The sequence below is a fragment of the Acipenser ruthenus genome, chromosome 8, assembly GCF_902713425.1.
Source record: "Acipenser ruthenus chromosome 8, fAciRut3.2 maternal haplotype, whole genome shotgun sequence".
NCBI lineage: Eukaryota > Metazoa > Chordata > Actinopteri > Acipenseriformes > Acipenseridae > Acipenser > Acipenser ruthenus.
Window position 1 is genome coordinate 23943555 of NC_081196.1, and position 22624 is coordinate 23966178.

At 39.7% G+C, this 22624-nt stretch overlaps 1 protein-coding gene across 1 annotated transcript in view; it reads left to right on the plus strand.

Annotated features, from left to right (window-relative positions):
* Positions 1-22624, plus strand: part of LOC117407413 (protocadherin-16-like) — a 228691-nt gene that overhangs the window by 200343 nt on the left and 5724 nt on the right. Inside the window, exons 12-20 of the mRNA XM_034012413.3 lie at positions 6607-6732; positions 7033-7242; positions 10811-11674; positions 14935-15048; positions 15239-15450; positions 17196-17347; positions 17620-17750; positions 18945-19231; positions 22472-22613. Of these exons, the coding sequence (XP_033868304.3) occupies positions 6607-6732; positions 7033-7242; positions 10811-11674; positions 14935-15048; positions 15239-15450; positions 17196-17347; positions 17620-17750; positions 18945-19231; positions 22472-22613 (2238 nt within the window). The remainder of the gene's footprint in view (positions 1-6606; positions 6733-7032; positions 7243-10810; positions 11675-14934; positions 15049-15238; positions 15451-17195; positions 17348-17619; positions 17751-18944; positions 19232-22471; positions 22614-22624) is intronic.

Below are 22624 nucleotides of genomic sequence, written 5' to 3' on the forward strand. Positions count from 1 at the left end.
TCCCAGAATTAGAATTAGTGCCACTAAAGTTATTAAACTGTTTATGCCCAGAAGACAACATTACAGTATATTAGAGAATGGCTGAGCTAACACAGCAGCACCAGATGTTGACACTGAGGCTGTTAATATGTCATTTTGATGACATTAACCAACATGCAAACAGGTCTAAAGATTATCAGTGTTAGGATGGATTGATGTGGCAAACTGTTAACACAAGTCGGTATAAAGCATGATGATTAGTACAGTTCATCTGTTTAAAAAGTTGACTAGCAAGATAGTGAATACTCAGCTGCTGATCTATTTGGTTTGGCCCAACTTTGGTGTGTTTGGATTTTGATATCCCCCATTTGGTTGAATGGTAGTAATAAGCAACCAGGTGCCAGGACAGATATACTCCCAATAACATGTCTTTCAGGATTAGGTCCTTGAAAGTGGGGACAAGAGAGTCATGTGTTTTATTTCTTGGTATTCCTTTTCATGAGGTAACACCTGAAGCAGCTAAACAAGAGTTTGAGGCTCCAAGAGATTGAAACAATTTACCATTGCTGTTGAAAACAGTAGTTTGATTGTAGATAGACACAGTATTAGCTCACATATTAAATGTCTAGTACTCAAAGTGATTAAATATTCTAATGAATAATATTGTAAGTACAAGTGTTTATTTTAAGTGGCCTGGGAACAAAAGCACAACATTTCAATTCTGGTTCATGGAATAACAACCTTTATGTGAACAGAAATGGAAAGCAATTCCCCTTTCAAGTACGAAATATAACCATTACCTAATGGGATATATCTCTTATAGCCCGAATTACCTGAACACTTATATCAAAGCTGCAACTTTAAGAGCCCCATATGCGGCAGACGTCATCCCTGCCCCCAGGATGTTTAACAGTGCATGCTTGCAGTTGTCAGTGGCTTTTTCAGGTTTTCACCTGCACGCCACTTGTCCTGGTACCAGAGCTGGTACCTGTGACTCGCTCTGCCGGTACCAGTTGGTACCAGAACCTGTACCCTGGTCTCTACCAGAGCCGGTACCAGTCGGTACTTGAGCTTGTACCAGTGGCCTGGTCAGTACCAGAGCCAGTTCCCCAGGACCAGTCGGTACCAGAGCCGGTACCAGTGACCTGGTCAGTACCAAAGTAGGTACCAGTCACCTTTATTGGTACCAAGGTTGGTACCAGCCATCTGGTTCATACCAGAATCGGTACCAGTGACCCGGTTCGGTTTGACACCAAGTCTGTTACAAGTGCTCCATTTTTGTGTACTCTGTGTACACAACAGTTTTCAGCACCAGTCAGCTTACTGTCTGTTCTTGAGATGTGCAGGTCTGCACATATATAAATTGGAGTTGTTGTTGTTGTTGTTCTTGTGCTCATACATTGCACGCCTGAACTGTTTTTTCAACCTTGCACCATGCCTGGGTTTCACGCTTGTGCTGGCTGCAAGAGAAACATTCCAGCAGATGGTAAGCACGACAGGTGCATCCACTGCCTGGGAAGGGAGCATGCAGAGGGAGCAGTTAAAGACCACAGCTCTTGCGCGTCTTTTGCTCATTTTGCTCATAGGACATGTAGGAAAGCAGGCTGGCCCGCTGTGTCAGGGACCACTCCATCTCTGACAACGGCGCAGCATGACTCGCCACATTCTTCCCCTGCAGTGCTGACAACCGAGTCCCCACTCCCTTTTAGCCCACAGATGGCCCAAGACTGCTCTATGCTTTTCCACCGTTGCCACTGCTTACACTGTGCTTGGAGAAGATCAGGCAAGACCGGGCTCGGGTGCTCTTAGTAGCCCCGAAGTGGCCCAGGAAGGCCTGGTTCTCGTTACTGGCACAGCTCCTGTACGGTCAGCCATGAGAGTTGCCAGCCTGTCGCGACCTGCTGAGTCAGGTGAATGGCACTCTGGGGCATACAGACCAAACAGTTCTGCAGCTCTAGGTCTGGCCCTGAGCTGAGACATTTGAGTCACCTCGGGTTATGTGACAGGGTCATTGACACCCTTCATTATTATTATTATTATTTATTTCTTAGCAGACACCCTTATCCAGGGCGACTTACAATCGTAAAGAAAATACATTTCAAGTGTTACAATACAAGTAATACAATAAGAGCAAGAAATACAGTAACTTTTGTTCAAGCAGAATGCCAGGCCAGGGTCTACGCACTCCCAGTACAGCTACAAATGGAGTGTCTTCCAGACGTGGTGTCAGTCGTGTGCACTGGACCCCACGACTTGCCCCATGTCAGATATACTGCAAATTTGCAGGACCTGTTTGATGAAGGGAAATCTCCCTCCACACTTTAGGTCTACCTGGCAGCTATTTTGGCTTGCCATATTTAAATTGACTCTGTCTCCCGAGGAGCACAATTGACTCAGTCTCCCCAGGATCACTTTTGAAGGTACTCAGAGGTTAAGATCCTGTCACGGATAGCTCTGTGGTGACATAAGGCCATGGAAATGTCGTACACAGAGTGGTATTTGTGAAGCGCTGTTGCGCGAGTTTAATAATAAATAAAAGGCTTGAACAAAACGTAAACACTTTTACAAAACACAAACAAAATGGCATGGTGGCCAAAACAAACAGACAAAACACGGAATCAAACAAGTATTGTGCTAGTCTAAACTATCACGCGTAGCAATTGTTATTTATTTTCTTTATCTCACAACTCACGTTCTGCCTCTGAACACACCAACCTCGATCAGCCAAAGCTGTGGGTTTTTATACATATGACCATCTCCAAATTAGTAATAAATTAATCAATCTGGAGACATTCTGCATGAGTTTAGCATGGATGGGGAAGATTAACCCCATCCATGCTGCAAAACAATTAACAATAAAATAACATGTTTTTACATGTCACAGACACCCTAGAAAGGACCCTCGCTGGCAGCTCAATGTAGTGCTGGACATACTTACAAGACCGCCATTCGAGTCCCTATATTTAGCAGAGCTGAAATTCCTGTCCTTAGAGACAGCTTTACTGCTTGCTATTACCTCCACCAGCGGGTAAGTGAAATGCAAACAGGTGCAATGCAATGCAGGTGAAAGCCTGTATTTTTATTTATTTCTTTGCAGAGGCCAGAACTAAGATTACTGTCCACACTAATCCTGCTTCTCTCCCTAAAGCATTTCTGCATTCCATATCAACCAGTCAGTGTAATTGGAGGCCTTCCATCCACCTACTTTCCAGTCTGACAGGGAAAGAAAGTTCCATACGCTCTGTCCAGTTAAGGCACTGCCATATTATGTTGACCGCACCCAGAGTTGGCAGCAATCCGAGCAATTGTTTATTTGCTTCGGGTCTAGTTCCACGGACAAGCCCTGTCTAAACAGCAGCTGTCGAGGTGGATTGCAGACACGGTCAAGATTGCATACGAGCCAACCTGCCCCCACTAGAAGAGGTCAGTGGTTACTCCATAGGAGGCCTTGCAACCTCCTGGGCGTTATTCCAGGGCGCATCCGTCACAGACATTTGCAACGCTGCAGTATGGGCCACGCCTCATACTTTTACCAGGTTCTACCGACTGAATGTCGTAGATTAGCAGAACTCTGGTTTTGGGACCAGAGTGTTAAGAGCAGCGACTCGTTCTGCTTTTTAAGACATTTTTATTATGTTCCACTTTTAGTCCTGGGGTAGTTAGCCATACACCCTTTTTGGACTTCTGGTGTTAAATGCTGAGGTTACTTAGTGTAACCTTGCAGCATATACACTGCATGAGGGTTCTCCCTCACTTTACTATGGACTATATGCCATGGAGTTTTATCGATCCTCGGCCAGAATGCTAAAGGCAATTTACCTTCCTTTTTAGCACATCTGCCGGTTATGCAAGTCCTTCACTTGTGACAGCTTAGGTGTTGTATCCCATTAGTTAATGGTTACATTTCATATTTGAAAAGGAACGTTAGGTTATTATCATAACCTCGGTTCCCTGAAACCATTACTCTTCAAGGTCATTACTTTCACACGCAGCAGGCCTGAAGACAAAATGGCGCTGAGCCTTATGCGTCACTTGTCATTATCTCCTGGTGGCGGAGACGACGTCTGATGCATACAGGGCTCTTAAAGGAGCAGTTTTGATATAAGTGCTCAGGTAATTCGGGCTATAAGAGATTATATCTCATTAGGTAAAGGTTATAGTTCTATTTCAGGGACCCAGGGTTATGATAACAATCTAACGTTACACAATTTCAGACATAATTTGTTTAAAAAGCTATATAAATACCATTTTCATTCTTCTTGCAGATTAAATGGTTAAAGACGATTTATAATAATAAATTAATTATTGATGAGTCTTGGCTGGATGGTTTGTGGAGAGCCAGGGCTTGAACCACAAACAAGGGGCTCTTAAGTCAGCTTTACCACTGAGCCAAAGAGGTTGACCCCACTGACTGAGCCTGTTCTAACCCCTGTACTGTATTTCTGCAAGTCTGTTTTGAATTACTGTGAAACTGCACTGCACATATCTGAAAATCAGACAGACCACTTTGATTGATTTTAGAATTTATAAACCAACAGAGATGGTCACCTTCTTATTAGTGGATGCAGAATATCATGATGATTAAAATGGAAAAAAAAATGTCAGAGATGTAGTTAAGTACTGAAATATTAATGTACAGCTTGTAAGGAAATATTTGTAGTTGGATATTTGGCTGGACTCGCACTAGAAATAAAATTGACTTTAGCAAAAAAAAAAAAACTGAAAAATTTGTGTTAAATTAATTTCTCTCCGACACCCAAAAAGATATACAGCGTGGGCAAATATGGCATACCCTTACAAAGTGTTTAACTGGTTGAAAAGAAACCCAGATAAAACTGAGTTTTTGTTAATTGGCTCTAAACTGGGTTTATGTAATCCAATCAATATTATTTTTTATGGCAATTCCATTTTACCTTCCACTAGAGTGAAGAACCTGGATGTTATCTTGGACCCCAAGCTTTCTTTTTTCCATATGAATTCTGTCATCATAAGAGCTTTTTATCATTTGAAAAATGTTGGCAGATTAAAGTCTGTGCCAGATATGAGGATATGTTGATACATGCATGTGGCTGGGTGCCCCGCCCCTGTGTGCATTTTATGTTTCATGTTGTCTGTTATATGTATTATTGTAGTGGTGAACAGAGTGTGGGTTATGTAGCACAGGTGATGTAAAATGTATAATTGTATTTAGATACAGGGATTGCACAATCTCTTCACGTGCAAATTAAAATGGGTATTTGTATGGGGCACAGGAAGTGCACAATTAGTCCACGTGCAGACTGTGCCGAGATTCAAGTGAATGATTGATTAGCAATCGAGTCCGGCACAGCTGTATAAAAGAATGAATGTTTCACGCACACAGGGTTGGTGTGTTCACAGTGGAGAATGGGAGAGAGAAGAGAGAAATACATTATAAAATCATAACAATTGCTACGCATGTTGGGAGTGGAAACAGCACGGTACTTGTTCTGTATCTCTTTCATTTGTTTTGTCCACTGTTTGTTTGTCTGTCTGTTTGTTTGGCCAACATGCCGTTTGTTTTGTGCAAGTGTTTCATGTTTTGTTTAAACCTTTTATTTTGTTCATTTAATAAATGTGCAAGCAGCGCATTTATCATCTCACTCGCAGTACTGTGTGTTCTTTTGTTTGTTGGTATACCTGCCACTAAACCTAGAATGCTTGTTCTACTCCACTACTCAGGTCCTTACACTGGTTATCAGTGAGCTACCGAATTGATTTTGAAGTTGCTGTAATAACTTATGAGGTCCTTCATGGATTAGGGCCATCCTATCTCCAAGAAATACTAACTCTGTATATTCCGACTCATTCTTTGAGATCAGAAAATTTTAGTTGTTCCAAAAAGTTGTCTAAAATGAACTTGAGCCAGAGCTTTCTGCTGTTGTGCTCCTCGGTTGTAGAACTCTATTCCGGTTACCATTAGGTAGGTTAAAACATTGGATTATTTTAAGTCTATATTGAAAACCTACTTTTAATGTGCTTTTATATAATTGGTTGTAACTGGAGTGTATTATATATTTGAGCTATTTTGTTTTGTTTTTAACTTTGTATAGCACTCTGGGATGCCACAGCTGTACAGATGAGTTATTCAGTACAATACAATTGTCAGGTTTATCTTGTTTATCTCAGGGTTACGTATGGTTACTTATCATTACCTTTTTTATCACGTGGAGTGGATGTTAAATCTTTCAAACAAAAGGGAGTAAGGTAATAGTTTTTTTTTTTTTGTAGGTAGCTCTGTAATTACCATCCTTATATGGCCCTTTTTACAAAGACAAAAGTGGAATCTCAAAGAAAAAAAAAATCTACTCATAACAAAGAATTATACCTCCTCCAACCTAAGCTTTTTTCTTGCTTCTGGTTTTCCCTTAAGAAAGTGTGCTCTTGTTTCAAAATAGGGCCCATAGTGTGTAACTTACCTGCATGTGGTTTATACGTTCATGTTGTGACAATTTAAATAGTAACTGCACAACTTTGTTAATAATGCCATTGAAAATAACGCTCTTCCTTTACATTTGACACATTTTATTATGATAGTTTGCAGCTAAGTTTTAGAATGCACACTTTCAGATTAGTTCCATGTAGCCTAACATTTGTATCCTCATTCAGGTTCAAATGGCTTTGTGACATATGGAGGGATAGTGGAGGATGGGTTTACCATTGATCAAGCAACAGGAGTCGTAACAGCAACCCGAGTCCTTGATCGTGAAGTGCAAGACCGCTACACTGTCACAGGTAATGAAATGGGACACCTGTTCTCTTATTCTAGTACTGACCTATTATTAACAATACTTGTCTTATTAATGGTATATACTGTACCTAATAGAAAGTTATTACTGTAGGCATAATTTAATGTATGTTATGCAGCTCTGATAAAATGGGAGGGATAATTGAAAAGGGATATTCTGTGTGCCATTGACCAGTTTGTTAGACTGAGTTATAGTCCCATTCCTGGACAGTTCCATATCTGAAGAATAGCTATAATTTTTCTTCATGTTCAAGATGGGTTTTAATCCACTGCTTCTTCTGTTTCAGTCTATGCTAAAGATGGTGGACTCCCTCCTAATTTTGCCACAGCGACAGTGAGGATTACAGTCTTGGATGAGAATGACAACTCGCCTGCTTTTGAGAAAGACTCATACCACCTAGAGGTGCCAGAGAACCAGGAGCCTGTGGCATTGTTCACCATGAAAGCCATGGACCACGATTCTGGAGAGAATGGCAGGGTGGAGTACAAGATTGTTGGTGAGAGCTATAGTTGGAAGTTATTACAATAATCTGTCTCGTATCTGCCCGTTACATATCCGCCCTAACCATTTATCCGCCATGATCAATCTCTTCAGCAACGCTAGTTTATTATTAAACAGAGAAGATTAGTTGAGATTGTAGATCATACCAAAGTTCTGGTACACTGTGTTGTATGTGCTCCATACGCAACCATTGCTGCTAGTGTCACGTAACAGGTTCTGTGTGTTGATATGTAAATAAATCTTGTCTACCTGCGGGGCGTATCATCTTCAACCTCTGTCTCGATCTCCTGCCTGTCACTCAGCAGTGAATACACGCACGCACAGGGCAGATGGCTAGTCTGTCACAAGCATTAACACCCTGTATCTTTCTAAACACAGGATTTAGGGGAGCTCCCTAATAAAAGTTGAATCTCAAAACAATAATTGTGTGAATATAGTAATTGTTACAGCTGTGTATAATGGTATTTAAAACAGAATTAATTTATCTGCCATTGAATTATTACTTTTTACAAACAGATATTATTGTGCCAAGTGTTTAAAAATGGCCGCCATTTTTTCCCCAATAAAAACAAAATAATAATACCATGTCAGACTTCCTCCATGTAAATTTTAAGTTTTTTGGTGACCCCAATGTCCACACTTCCTGAAGGATTTATTATTATTATTATTATTATTATTATTATTATTATTATTATTATTATTATTTTTTATTTTTTATTTCTTAGCAGACACCCTTACCCAGGACGACTTACAGTCGTAAACAAAAATACATTTCAAGAATCACAGTACAAGTAATAATACAATTAAGAGCAAGATATAAATACAATGACTTTGGTTCTAGCAAGTACAAGTATATGACAAAATACGATTCAATACTGGAGCTGATAACAGTGTCAGTGATAGTTACATCAGGATATAATTAATACAAAATACTACAGATCAAATAACACTTGTGACAGATTACAGTACTCTAAAGTACAGGATTAAATGCAGTAAAATAGGGAGCAGATAAGAGCAAGTAAAGCGCATTAAGGAAGAGTGATAAAGTGTCCAGAGGGGAAAGAGGAGTTCTACAGGTGCTGTCTAAAGAGGTGAGTCTTGCGGAGGCGCCGGAAGATGGTCAGGGACTGGGCAGTCCTGACATCTGTAGGAAGGTCATTCCACCACTGCGGAGCAAGGGTGGAGAAGGAGCGGGCTGTGGAGGCAGGGGAACGTAGAGGAGGTAGAGCCAGTCTCTAGTGCAGAAGGAGCGGAGAGGTCGAGTGGGGGTGTAGGGAGAGATGAGGGTCTGGAGGTAGCTGGGTGCAGTCTGGTCAAGGCATCTGTAGGCGAGTACAAGAGTCTTGAACTGGATGTGAGCAGTGATCGGGAGCCAGTGGAGTGAGCGGAGCAGTAGAGTTGCGTGGGAGAAGCGAGGCAGAGAGAACACCATGCGAGCAGCGGAGTTCTGGATGAGCTGGAGTGGACGGGTGGCGGACTCAGGGAGGCCAGCCAGGAGGGAGTTGAAGTAGTCTAGGCGGGAGAGTACCAGGGCCTTGACCAGGAGCTGGGTGGCATAGTTGGTGAGGAAGGGTCGGATTCTTCGTATGTTGCTCAGGAAGAATCGGCAAGTGCGTGCCAGAGTGGAGATGTGCTGAGAATAAGAGAGGCAGGGGTCCAGGGTGACTCCGAGGTTCTTAGCTGAGGAGGAGGGAGAGTGTAGACCGCAACAGTTCGTTAATGGAACCGACAGTAATAATTTTAAAAAAAGGTCAGGAAAAAAATGAAGCTGTGAGTACTACAAGAGACCTCTCTCTCGTACTGCTTAAATTAATACAATTGAAGCCAATAAAGAAGAGCGGAATACTAAAAAAAGTAACCTCTTAGGCTGTGTCAGTTTTTAATGATTAGTCAGCACAAACAAAAAATAATATGGACTGGAAAACTACATCTAAGACTGAAATAAAATAGTTTTAAGAAGTTAATTTGCTGAATTGATAACATCAGCTGGCACACAATATTCAGTTAGCAGCTACACAAGCTTGCGAGCTGGCCTGAATTGTTTTTTAAATTGTCCCACAGTGGGACGATCTATGAACCTGATTTTAGATCCCCACTTTAAAACAGCAAACAGCGTCTTCATTTACATGTGACAACAAAAAGACAAGTCACAACATCACCCTTACTACGGCTTACTACGCCCCTGGGCGTGTGGTTATTCTAGCACAACCGACACCCCGTTGTGTCTTATTGCTTACTTATACGCTTTTTAAAAAAAACATTTTGACAAACAGACCTCGCACAGAAAAATAATTTCGTTGCCATAATTTCTCATTAGCTGCAGTAACAGTAACATAGAGTCCCCCACTCTTTTTAATTAACTGCCTATTTACAGTAAATACTGCCCATGTCCTCTATAAGAATACAATAAGATAAAGTAAAATAAAAAAAAAACATATATTTACACTGCCCTACTATTGTGGGGCTGTCATAATAATTGCACATACAACAATCTACCCATTAAAAAAAGATAGGAATTGTATTCCAATCCCATTGCACTGAAGCAGGGCTCCAGTATACAAGCTTGGGGTTTCTCAGTATTTAAACACTAAGTAAAGCAGATTCATTCATTTTAAAATTATTCAAAACCAAAACAGCATTTGCCCCAGTGCAAAGTTTGCACCACTTGAAATAAAACAAAGAATTAGCATGCTAATACAAACGATAAGCAAACAGCCATATTTTCCTGAAAAGTAATAAACAGCTAATGCTTAACGACAGTACCTTTCGATCTTTCGATCCAGCCGACAGTTGCAAAATCTGCACATCGTTATTTTGTCGCCATCAGCTGCTTACATCCCCTCATGCTCAAATTATCTGTAGCGTTGTTTAATTGTTATGCGTGGTTTAGGCATTTTAGAAACAAACGTCTCTTCTCTTCCATCACAACTTGAATTCTCAAACGACTCACTCCAAATTATACATGTGCGCAAGTGCTAGTCAGAGCTTCTGTTTCCCTTCAGACCGTGTCTATGGTAACGGCTAAGCCTTGACAACTAAGATTGCAAGCATTTAGTTAAAGTATTTTTTGTATAAACCTCCCAATTTAAAAATGTCATTCTATGTTTGCTTTATGATGATTTTTGGTTTTATTTAGCAGTAATGTAGATTTCTGACTCCAAATCCTGCCTAACGCTAATTTTACTACAATACTCTAAATTTCAGTACAGCTAGAAAAATCCTTGAACCAGTGGCACGAGAATGTTCACACCCCCACAATGAAGACAGATCCTACTTCAGCATCTCATCTGAAAGAACTGTTTATTTGATCCTTATTTATTAAAATATATTGACAGTATACATTCAGGTGTTGAAATAAACTACTCTCATAAGTTTTCCAAAATACCTATTGCACACTATGTCTTATTACTTATTTTTCACCCATTGAGATGTATGTCAGGAAAAACACTGTGATCAGTGCCAATAACAATGTCTTTATTTCTGCATATGCCCTTATGCTAGGTTATTTACTTTATTGATAACATCATCTACAAAGTGCTTACACTTCCTTTGATCTGTTGTAGCAGGGGACCCAGCTGGTGATTTCCATATCGATGGCAACTCTGGTGTCCTCTCTACTTCCCAGCCTCTTGACAGAGAAAGGATTGCCAGATATTATTTGACCATTGAAGCACGGGATCATGGGACACCCCAGCTGAGTAGCATAGCCAGCGTGGTTGTTAAGGTCCTGGATGTCAATGACAACAACCCCATGTTCAAAGAAGGCGCTTACACTATTGATATCTCTGAAGACGCCCCAATTGGTACTTTGGTGCTTGACATAACCGCCACAGATGCTGACGATGGAACTAATGGCATGGTCCTGTACTACTTGAGCAATGAATCACTAGGCATGTTCAACGTGAATCAGGAGACCGGGAAGATCACTACAGCTGATCTGCTGGACCGGGAGAAGAGAGCAGCGTACAGCTTCCTGGTGAATGCTGTGGACTCCTCCCCTGCCAAACCAAGGAATGCAAGCGCACGGGTGACAGTCAATATCAAAGATGTCAATGATAACTCGCCCTTTTTCATCCAGGACCCACTCATCATCAACATTTCCAGCAGCGTCTCAATCAACCAAGTGGTGGCCACCATGAGAGCAGAAGACAAAGACTTTGGGGCCAATGCATCCATTTTCTATCGCTTTGCCTCCCTGGTGGCTGGGTTTAGTATAAACTCTTTCACAGGTGAAATACGACTAGTGGCCCCACTGTCCTCCATGACCCAAATGGAGAGGACCTTGTATGTGGTGGCCACGGACCAGGGCACACCTGCACAGTTATCCACAGGGGTGGTGGTCATTTACGTCAAGGAGGAGGACTACAGGGGAGTCCGCTTTCCACGCAGTGCCAGAGATGTCTCCCTGCAAGAAAATGCAGCCTCAGGTCAGTGCTAAACAAATCTACTCATGGCTTCTCTCTCATGTCTTTTACTACTTTTGCTAACCAAAGGATAAAGTACTATGAAGGGCAAGCAGTATAACTGTTGTATTGTATAAAATACAAAATATACACAGTCGTTAGCCATTTAAGTTAACGATTAAATGGACTTTGCATTACATTCAATGTATCAATCTATCAATCATCAATAAAAATCTATGATTTTGTCATTTGTGTCTCTTAGACATTTAACCTCCTCTTTGAATGTTCTCTTGCTGTTATAATATTGGGAAAACATTTTGGAATTGGTTTTAGCCCCCGTAGCAATATTGATTCCTATCTCTCTCTTGGCCTTTCTAACTTCCTTTTTGACTTGTGTTTGCAGTTCCAAGTACTCTTTTCTTTTTTTGCTGAATATTTTTTTAATTGATCTATTAAACCATTTTGGCCATTTTGTTTAAGATTTAGATTTGTCTACTTTTGGGATGTAATTGTTTTGCGCCTCTAGTACTACATTTTTAAAAAACAGCCATCCTTTTTCTGTGGATGTTTTCTCTATTTTACTCCAATCTACTTCTGTTAGTCTCTGTTTCATGCTTTCATAGTTTGCTTTTCTAAAATTGTAAACCTTAGCTTTAGTCATTACTTTGGGGGTTTTAAAAAACACTTCAAATGAGACCATGTTGTGGTCTGAGTTTGCCAATGGCTCTCTGACCTCTGTTTTAGTTATTCTGTCTTCGTTATTTGAAAAGACTAAATCAAGGCATGCCTCCCCTCTAGTCGGTGCCTTGACAAATTGCGTTAGGAAGCAGTCATTTGTCATTTCCACCATTTCAATTTCGTCCGTCATGCTCCCCACCGGGTTCTCCCATTTTATACGGGGGAAGTTGAAATCCCCCATTAGTATGGCTTCTCCTTTTCTACATGCATTTCTAATGTCATTGTATAACAGATTATTTTGCTCAGCGTCTGAATTTGGCGGTCTATAGCATGCTCCTATTATTATGCCCTTTGAATTTTTGTCCATTATTCTGACCCATATTGATTCTGCATTGTTTTCTTTGTCCTGATTTAACACCTGGACTTCAAGACTATTTCTTATGTAGAGCGCTACCCCTCCGCCTCTTCTGTCCTGCCTGTCTTTACTATACAGTGTGTACCCACTAATATTATATTAGTCTCCATCACTCTCAGACAACCAAGTTTCTGTAACACCTATCATATCGTAGTTACTTGTTAGTGCAGTAGCTTCAAGTTCTAACATTTTGTTTCTGAGACTTCTAGCATTAAGATAAATACATTTAATTGTTGTCTAACCTGAGTTGTTGCCCTTGTTTTGATGTGGTCTCCCTTCTGTTTTTTTGTTTTCTCCCCCCTTCCTTTCTAGTTTAAATGCTTCTGGACCTCAAGGATCCTTTCTCCGAGTAGATTGGTTCCCTTTCTGTTTAAGTGTGGTCCGTCCCACCTATATAGATAGTCCTTGTTGTAGAATGTGCTCCAAGGTGCAGGAAGATTAATATTGGCAGTGATTAAGAAATGGTCAGATAGAGAGAGATATTTGAGACTGAGAGATTGGAGATATCAAGACCCCTGGTGATGAGCAGATCAAGAGTGTTGACAGTTTGAGAGAGCCCAAGATAGTCCAGGAGCGTGACAAAGTCGGTCACTAGAGGGGAAGGCGGCAAGTCGACATGAATGTTGAAGGCACCTAGGAGTAGAATTTTGTCAGTTGAAGTGCAGATTAGGGAGTGGAATTGCGAGAACAGCAATAAAAGCAGAGTTATTCTTTGGTGGACGATAGATAACAGCAGGAGTGAGGGACATGGGAGAGGGGAGCTTGATAGCGAGATGCTCAAACAAAGAGGCATAGAGAGAGTTGAGACAGCAAGCACAGAGTTCGCAATAACAGCAGTGCCCCCACCTTGACCAGTGAGGTGTGGCTTGTCAAAGAGCAAGTAACCATTTGGGGTGGATCGATGTAGCGAGTGCTTGTCATTTACAGAGTGCCAGGTTTCTGCTAGACAGAGAAGATCAAGATTAGTATCAGTTATAAGTTCGTTGAGAAGCATAGATTTGTTAGTCAGAGAACAGCAATTCAGGAAGGAGAGTTTACAGTTTGTAGCAGGCAGTGCAGGGGGAGAGGAAGTTGGTAGCGGTATCTGAAGCAAGTACTTACCAGTGTTCATTCTAGGAAAGGAGAAAGAGTGAGCACGCTTTGTCCAGGGGATCCAGACGTTCAGAGTAGGAATGGTGTCAGAGTAGGAATGAGGCCTCTAGTAGGCTTTTGAAGAGATTTGGAAAAAGTCCTCGCTCCAACTGTCCTCACTCTGACTGCCTTGGACGTGTGGTCCTTCGATGGCTGGTGCTTATAACGGCTGGTGTTCTAAGACACTGATTGTCAATTTATACTATCCTGTAGGCAAAGAGCCGTATACTTAACACAATATTCTAATCAATCTCACAATTCAACACAGCCCAGCACAGTTAACAAAACTTAATTACAATTATTAAGTGCACATGTAGTTACCTCAGGAAACAATGATTTTAACTACCAAACTAACTACACTTACCTATTTAGATGTTGATTCAACCAGCAGCACAGATTTCAGCCAAATCTGTATGCCAATTGAATAATCTGTACGCCAAGTTGCCATTCTTGGCTGGGTGTGATTATTATTATTATTATTATTATTATTATTATTATTATTATTATTATTATTATTATTATTACTACAATGTCTTACCAAATATTTGTTCTGCTACACCTGGTTTTGAGGTGTAATGAAGGGGCTATGCTATACCTGATTTTCATTTCCACTTGTGCAAAATTATCCTCTATTTACACTAGCTTTACAAAGCGCAATCATTGTTATGAAAACTACATTGTGAATGAAGTGAATAGCAATCATTTGTAAATGGGGTATTATTTTTAAACATAGGTGGATGATGACTGGAATTGTCGTTCAAACCACTTAAGAGAATCAAGCCACAAAGCAGAGGCAGCACCACCTTAATGCCAAGAATGAAAATCAGGCCCATCTTGTATATTTTTTAAAACTTCCAGAAGTAATAAATACATACATTCAAAGAACTGAACCATGAACTCAGCATCCAAGTGCATTTCAAGGAAACCACAGGGTGTAACAATACCATTGCTGTCTCTATGTAATGTATATGTATACTGCTGTACATGCAATATGCAACATACTGTGAAAAAGCTCCATGTAGCCTACCTGGTCCGCCATTACCTCTGTACTCCCTTCCAGGCACAGCAGTGGTTCAGATCCAGGCGCAGTACAGTGATGGCTCCAGAAGAGGAATCAGCTATAGCATCTTCAGTGGAAATAAACTCAATTCATTCAGCATCCGTCCCAACACAGGTAACAACCCAGATTATTATTATTATTATTATTATTATTATTATTATTATTATTATTATTATTATTATTATTATTATTATTATATGTACTATCATATTTTTTTTACCCACCCCATCTGTTTATTTAAGAATATTAAGTATAGAGTACTGTTACTTACCTGCTTTTGTTCCTTGTTGATAAATGCACACAGGTGATATCTGGGTGCAGAACTCAGATGGCCTAGATTTTGAGAAGACTCCACGGCTCCGCTTAGTGGTGAAAGCAGACTCTGCATCCTCTCTCTCCTTCATGGCTGTCAATCTCAACCTTCAGGACGTCAACGACAACCTACCACGATTCCAGCTTCAGAACTACATCGCCTATATCTGGGAGGCACAGGGCTACGACTTCCCCATCATCCAGGTAACCGTAGCCCACAAGGGAGCAGAATACCTACTCCTGTTATTTGTTAAATAAGAAGTAGCTGGATTTTTTTTTTCTTCAGCTGTGCCCTTATAAAAGTTTACCACATTAAATTTGCACAGTAATGTTGCAGTTTTTCCATGGTTTTCCCATGGTTATACTTTCTACCATTTATAAATGTACAATTTACAATGCATATTGCTACTGTGATCAATCATACCAAGACAATAGGATTAAATGCTTGATGAGAGAGTGTAGAGTTATCATCTTCAGTGTCCTATGCAAGTAGCCATTCTGTATGTAATGTGGTAATATAGGCAAATATTCTTTCCTTTCTCCTTCTTTCCAACAAAGGTCCCGCATCACAGCTGGGCAAGAGCGTATTTTATAATACTAACATATTTTAAAAGGAATTTAACATTACTTACTGCAAAAAATAAATAAATAAATTGTGTATCACAGAGTATCACAGATTTGGACATCATACATTATTTTTTAATAAAAACAGAACATGTTTTTTTTCTTAGCAAAAAGATTGTCAGAGATTTACATGATTTGAAAAGTCATTTTTACTTTATAAATCCACAGCTGTAAGCGTTAAATATGTTTACATTTCTGATAATTCTCCTCACACCTTAAAAACAATCCAGTTATGCCAATTACACAGAACAGCCAAATGCTACTTGGTCTTGTAATCAGTAAATCAGTATTCTCTGTTAATCTGCTTTGTAGCTAAAGTTGTAACCCCCTGATTTGAGAATGCTGTCTGTCTGAACTGCCTAACACATCTTCCTTCAAACGATGGTTTTACTGCTACAGCATTTAAAGACTTTTTTCTTCTCACAGTCTCATTGAACTTTTGCATTGTTATTTTAGTGCCCTGCCAAAAACATTGTTTTAGAATTTAATTAATAAGCAACAAAATTACCTTGTTAAAAAATACAGTTTAGCAAGTTAGATGCATTGGTTGAATCAAATCATTTTTAACTTCCCAATTGGGGCAATGGCATGCAAGGAAGGCTGTAGCGAAGGGACTCCTTAAGCGTTTTTAAAGGCAATAAAAGAGTCTCCTGTACGAGATCCAGAATTTCTCACGTTTTCCAAGGGAAGTGCCAACTGGCTAGCACAAAGTTGTTTGTGTGTGTGAGGGAGGGAGAGGGGATGCAGGTATTATTGTGTTTTATTAAGACACTATCAGTCTAACCAGGATTTTTTTTAAAGAGCCAACTTCCCAACATTTCGGTATGTGTGTTTAGAAAGTGTGTTGGAAAACAAACATTGGAGGTATTTATAGGCTTTTGATGCCATGGTAACCACACATTTATTTATCTTTAAATCTAATGTCTTTGTGATGTCTTTCACTATATAGCTAATGATGTAATGATAAAACTGAAACTGCCAATATATTTAGACACATTAGCTGTATTTTCTAAAACCACTTGCTATTTTTTTAGGATCAATTAGGCCTACAATAGTTGGTGTTTTGAATCTCTTTCACAGTCCACCAAATTGATCATAATGTGAAAACAGACATGGCTATTGAATGAAAAAAATCAGACATTGCCATACGTACTTGCAGAATCTGTTGTTATCAAATGCCCATGAAAGATCTAAAGTAACACTTTTTTTCATGATCTGCTAGTTTTTTTATTTTGTTTTTCTACAAGGTCATTTTGCATATTTTCAGACTTCTATTTTCAAAAGTTGGAAACACAGGTTGGAAACTCTTGATTTTTTTTCGGCAGGTATTGGCAGATGACCCAGACCAGGGCCAGAATGGTCAGGTGACCTATTCTATTAAGTCGTCTACAATGAGTGGGCTCTTCAAAATCGACCCCCTGACAGGAAGTATAACAACAGCAGCCATAATGGACAGAGAAATCTGGACTCACACAAAGTGAGTTTTAGCTGTTTAATTCTTGAATATATGAGATATTCCACATTATGTGGTCACACAGTGAGACAGTGGGTAAACAGGTGAAAAAAAATCGAAATCTCCTGCTTCCGAATCGTAATTTTCTTGACATAACCACTGGACAACTGTACATCCTACAGTCGCCAAAAGGGCTAAAAACAAATAAGATCAACTAAAAAAAAACTTGTTGGTTCAGGAATTAAATTTGTTCACTTACAATATTAGTCTTCAAACTCAATTTTATATATTACCAGGCTGGTGGTTACGGCGACAGACAGGGGAAGCCCAAAGTTAGCTGGCATAGCTACTGTCACTGTGGTCATCGTGGATCTGAATGACAACAGTCCTACAATCCCACTGCCACAAGAGATTCGAGTGCCTGAGAGTGAGTACAAATGACTTATATGCCTTTGTTTCTAACAATATGTTTATAAACTAGGACTGCACTGTTCAGTGTGACAAGTCTACAGTATTCTGCAACAAAAGCCAGTTGCTCTTTACTAAGTAGCGGGGTTCCAATAAATATAGCGTTACACGTCCCCATGTGTTGCTACAACTGTTCTTTTCAACATGGACAGAAACTCTAAACAAAACACATTTAACAAAACAAAAGGTACAAGGGCCAAAATAAAAGGTTTATAGTAAACAAACACGGACGAACGGCACAGCACAGAACACAAAAACACATACTCTCTCTCCAACACCAACATTAACTCCAAAAATAACCATTCTAAAACCCATGGCTGGAACCTTAATTACTCATTTAATCATTTATTGAATTCCTGCCTCCAACCACATTCCCATGTGTTTTTGCAGTTGTTGTAAAAAAAATAATGTTGTTCCCACAAATTTGTTCAAAAAGACAAATTCTGGGCTTAACATCAGCTTGCTGCAAAACTTACATAACGAAGTTCCATAAAGTGGATTAGCATTTACTAAGAAATGTGTTGAACTCGTATGAACTACCAGTATACTGGATCCCCAATAACAACAACAACAACAATAATTAATATAGAACCACATTCTTGCACTGTGCCTGCAGAATTCGGATTTAGGTATTTATTATTATTATTATTATTATTATTATTATTATTATTATTATGCAGTGGGAAATGTGGGCGAGTAGGGTAGCCAATTGTAGATTTTGACTTGATCATGTTTATCTCTTTAACCTAGTGCTTTTATTTTAGCTCTGTTCGTAGAGTACAATAAGGATCAGGTAGTTCAACACAACCTAAAAACTTTGTTGGAACCCAGATTAAGAAAGCTGCACGATATAAGTCGCGCAAGGCCAAATTGGAACTCGGACAGAAACATTTAAGTAGCCCCTACTGTATTTTATTTGCGTTTGGCAGGAGAATTTCTCTCCCTAAAAGAAAACTACATGGAAACCTAAATTACCCAAAAGGTACTACCAAAGTAGTGTGAGACATATTTTTATTTTTCCATGGAAACCCTGCCTATGTTGTGGATTCTTGACATAAAAAGAGCAATACAAGTGCTAGTTACACTGTAATGTATCATTTGTAATGCACTTTTGGAACTGTTATTGCATTAAGTATTTATTTGTTCTCTTTAGACACCTTAATTGGTACAGAGCTAACCCAGGTTACAGGAAATGATGTGGACTCAGGCCCTGCCCTCTCATACACACTTCTGCTAGATGGCAGCTCCATTGGAAAGTTTGGAATCCATCGATATGGGGGTGTGATCTCGCTGACTGCCCCGCTTGACTTTGAGGAGAGGAGCTGGTACACACTTACCATCTGCTCCTCTGACTCCAAACACAAAAGCGAGGCAAACCTGACCGTGCTTGTGGAAGATGTGAATGACAATGCACCTGCTTTCACCCAGGACCTCTACCAGGTACCCATCATTCACTTCTACCCTGTTTGATACAGCTCTGACATAAAAACAGCTCTTTCAGCAACACAGAGCTCACCATCACCAAGTGGAGGCGCAAATCAGCTTTGGTAAAGATTATGGGCCTCATTCACTTAACGGCAGTAAATTACCAGAATTAGCGCGTGGCAGGGGAAGCCACACCACGCGCAAAACCACACCACGCGCAAAATGAACCAACGGTAGCTCTATTCACTAAGCTAATTATATGCACAAATAAAGCAAGCTAATGATTCATTTGCAAGTATCACAACGCGGAATTCAGCACGCAGAATTCTACACGCAGAACTATGCATGAGGTTTACACACAGTACTTAAGTATATATATGGAAAGAAAGAAAACATGTTTGTCTCAATGACAGCGACCAAGGAGGACAGATGAGGAATCTAAAGTTCACAGACCAGGAGCTAAATGTATTAGCCGAAGAAGTGGTGGGGAATTATGAAAGGTGCTTTTTGGTGCTGAATCAGCGAGAACATTAATGTCAATGAAACATTAAGGACAAAAATGCGCTCCGTAGGAGGAGGGCGGGGGCCTTGTCCCAAATCAGAGCATCCTGCGAGATAGTTAAAGCAGAGAAAGTAATTCTTAATGGAACATTTCTTTACGCATGTTACGTCATTGTACAGTATGAGGAATTCACCAATCATGAAGTTGCTGTAGTAACCAAATGCACGGCATTGATGCCGGACCGTGTACAGCTATTAGCGCTGCTTCTACTTGATAAAAGTAGAAGTAAAATGAACAGGGAGGTGAATAGTAGGACTAATGTAAAATACTGTAAGGGAAATAAAATGCATATTTTTCACGGTAGGCAGTCAAATACACAATTTCTGTGAAAGTCGTGATATCGTGAATTTTCTGAGGACCTACATATAAGGCTAGTATGATCTGTGCTCAGTCTGTATCTAGTTATTACCGCCTCCTCACGCAGCCCTAGTAACGTCTGCCTGGTCTGAAATACTCTCTCCCTGACTCTTCTCGCTCTCCTGTGCAGCTCTTCTGCTGGTTCTGTGACACTGCCTGGTTTCAATAAGCGGTACACTTAACACATGCAGAGGCACTTGGTAAAATTAGCACCTTTAAGTGAATATGGTATTCATATCAAGCACCTCCCTCATGGAATTCGGGGGAAAAATTAAAATACGTTTCCATAAAGTAACATTATTAATTGTATTTAAATGACTCACACGCGGTACCTCTTACACGCGATTCATTCCACACGCAAAAGTCGTGTGCCACTGCTTAGTGAGTGCAGCAGGTGCACAAAGCACGCAGTAGGGGCTTTCTGCGTGCAAAACACGGTACCGCTGTTTAGTGCATGAGGCCCAATGTCTGAAGCAATTTAGTACATTTTTTTTGAGAGATTCTAAAAGAGACATAAAAAGTACATGCTAAGAACATCACTGACAATATGTAAAAAAAACACACACACAATACACAAATTACACAAGAGCATTTAAAAAAGTAACATTACCACATTTACAGTACATATTTTGAATATTCAATAATACACATTTTTTGTTTAGTTTAATTTATATATACATATATTAAAATAAGAAATATATTAGACAGCATACTGTAAATCTACATTTTTCATACTGGAGATGTTTTTGTTTTTTTGCAGTATTCTAGTGTTCCGCATTTTTTTTTTTTTTATCTTAACAAATTTTTATTTAGTTTATTAGTTTATTTTACGTAGATTTAACCCCATCCACGCCAACTACACTTTATAAGACCGGCTGTTCGTCGGTCTCAAATAATAAATAATAATGAAGGACGGTTCCCGTCCTCCAGCACACAAACATCAATAATAATAATAATGATAGCAATAAAAACAATAATCATACATAAAATAAATACACAAGGGGTGGGCACCCCATCACAGTAGCAGTTCTGGTTTCTGATTAAGTTTAATGTCCCTGGGATGTACGATGAAGCAGAATCGAGGCATTTTCCCAAGTTACCTGGTACTTTGCGAACGTTTTGGCAGAACGTGACATCAGCACAAAACAAGCCAGGTTTATTTGCCTTGAAATCATAAAAAGAAAAGAAAATTGACAGAACTGGATGGTCCAAGGCATCAGGAGACATGTCAAAAATCACACTGGACATTTCCATCAATGCGTTTCATAAGTTTACCAAGTACCAACTCAAGCATCATCATTTTCTGTCAAATATTTACGATTAAGATTGTCGGCACTGTGTTTAGCTGATGGACAGAACTGTCACACAAAGTCACCAATACATACCCCCCTGTAATAGTACCTGACAAACTCATTAACAAAGTCATTCTGCGCTCTCTTTCAGTAAAGCATGTGTAAAAGCCACAGAAATGGATTGCTTGTCTCTCAGTTCATTTTCTTGTTTTAGTTTAATGTGTTGCTTACTTTCAGTATGTTCTTTTATTCTGTCAGCATGAACATGTACCTCAATGCAGCAGTATTTGCAACGCTATGCATCCTCTGCCTTATTTGGCCCACTTCTGCTATCTGTCTTTTTGTATACTTCGAAAAACTGTTTTCTTTTGAATATTCATAAACTGATTTAGGTTTTCTCACCATTCCTCATCCACTCAAATATTTTATTTTCATGTAAGTATTTCAATTTAGTTTTTGATCAAGCTAGTTACTACGCCCAGCACTTGCCACAATAATCAGACTTTGATTGGCCTTTGGCCAACAGAATCAGGTGATAATGTGTTTGTGAAGCAACAGAGAACCAATCATGTGCGACGTTTGAACGTTATTTGATCCTGTCTAAATATATGTGCAGTATTCTAGGATACAGTGTAGAGCTGCTTATTATAATGTCAAAATAAAACAGCATTTTAATCAAAATATTGTGTATTTCCTAAAAAAAAAAAAAAAAAAATAGTACCGGGAAAATACTGAATATAGACTAAAAATCGAGTAAAAACCGAGGTTCAGTTAAAAAAAAAATCCTGTAATTATTTGGCAAAATTCGGAAATAAACCGGAAATGTGGCACACTAACTATACCTAACCTGGGTAAAGGGCACTTGCATCTGTTGCCTCTACCTGAGCTCTCATCTACACAGTACATCCAAACTGTAATACAAACTGCACTTGCTCTTGTCTGATGGTGACATTGAAATGTATCTGTCAAAAAAACTTCAGCAACATTAATTAACAGAATGATAAAGATTTTAATTCTTCAAATGCTATCTTATTAATTTCCCAGGTAACACTCCCTGAGCACTCGCCACCTGGCAGCTCAGTTGTCACGGTAACCGCTACTGACCGAGACTCTGGCGGCAACGGGAAGATCACCTACAGGGTGATGTCATCAACCAGGGGCGGCTTTTACATAGACCCGAGTAATGGTATGGGCATT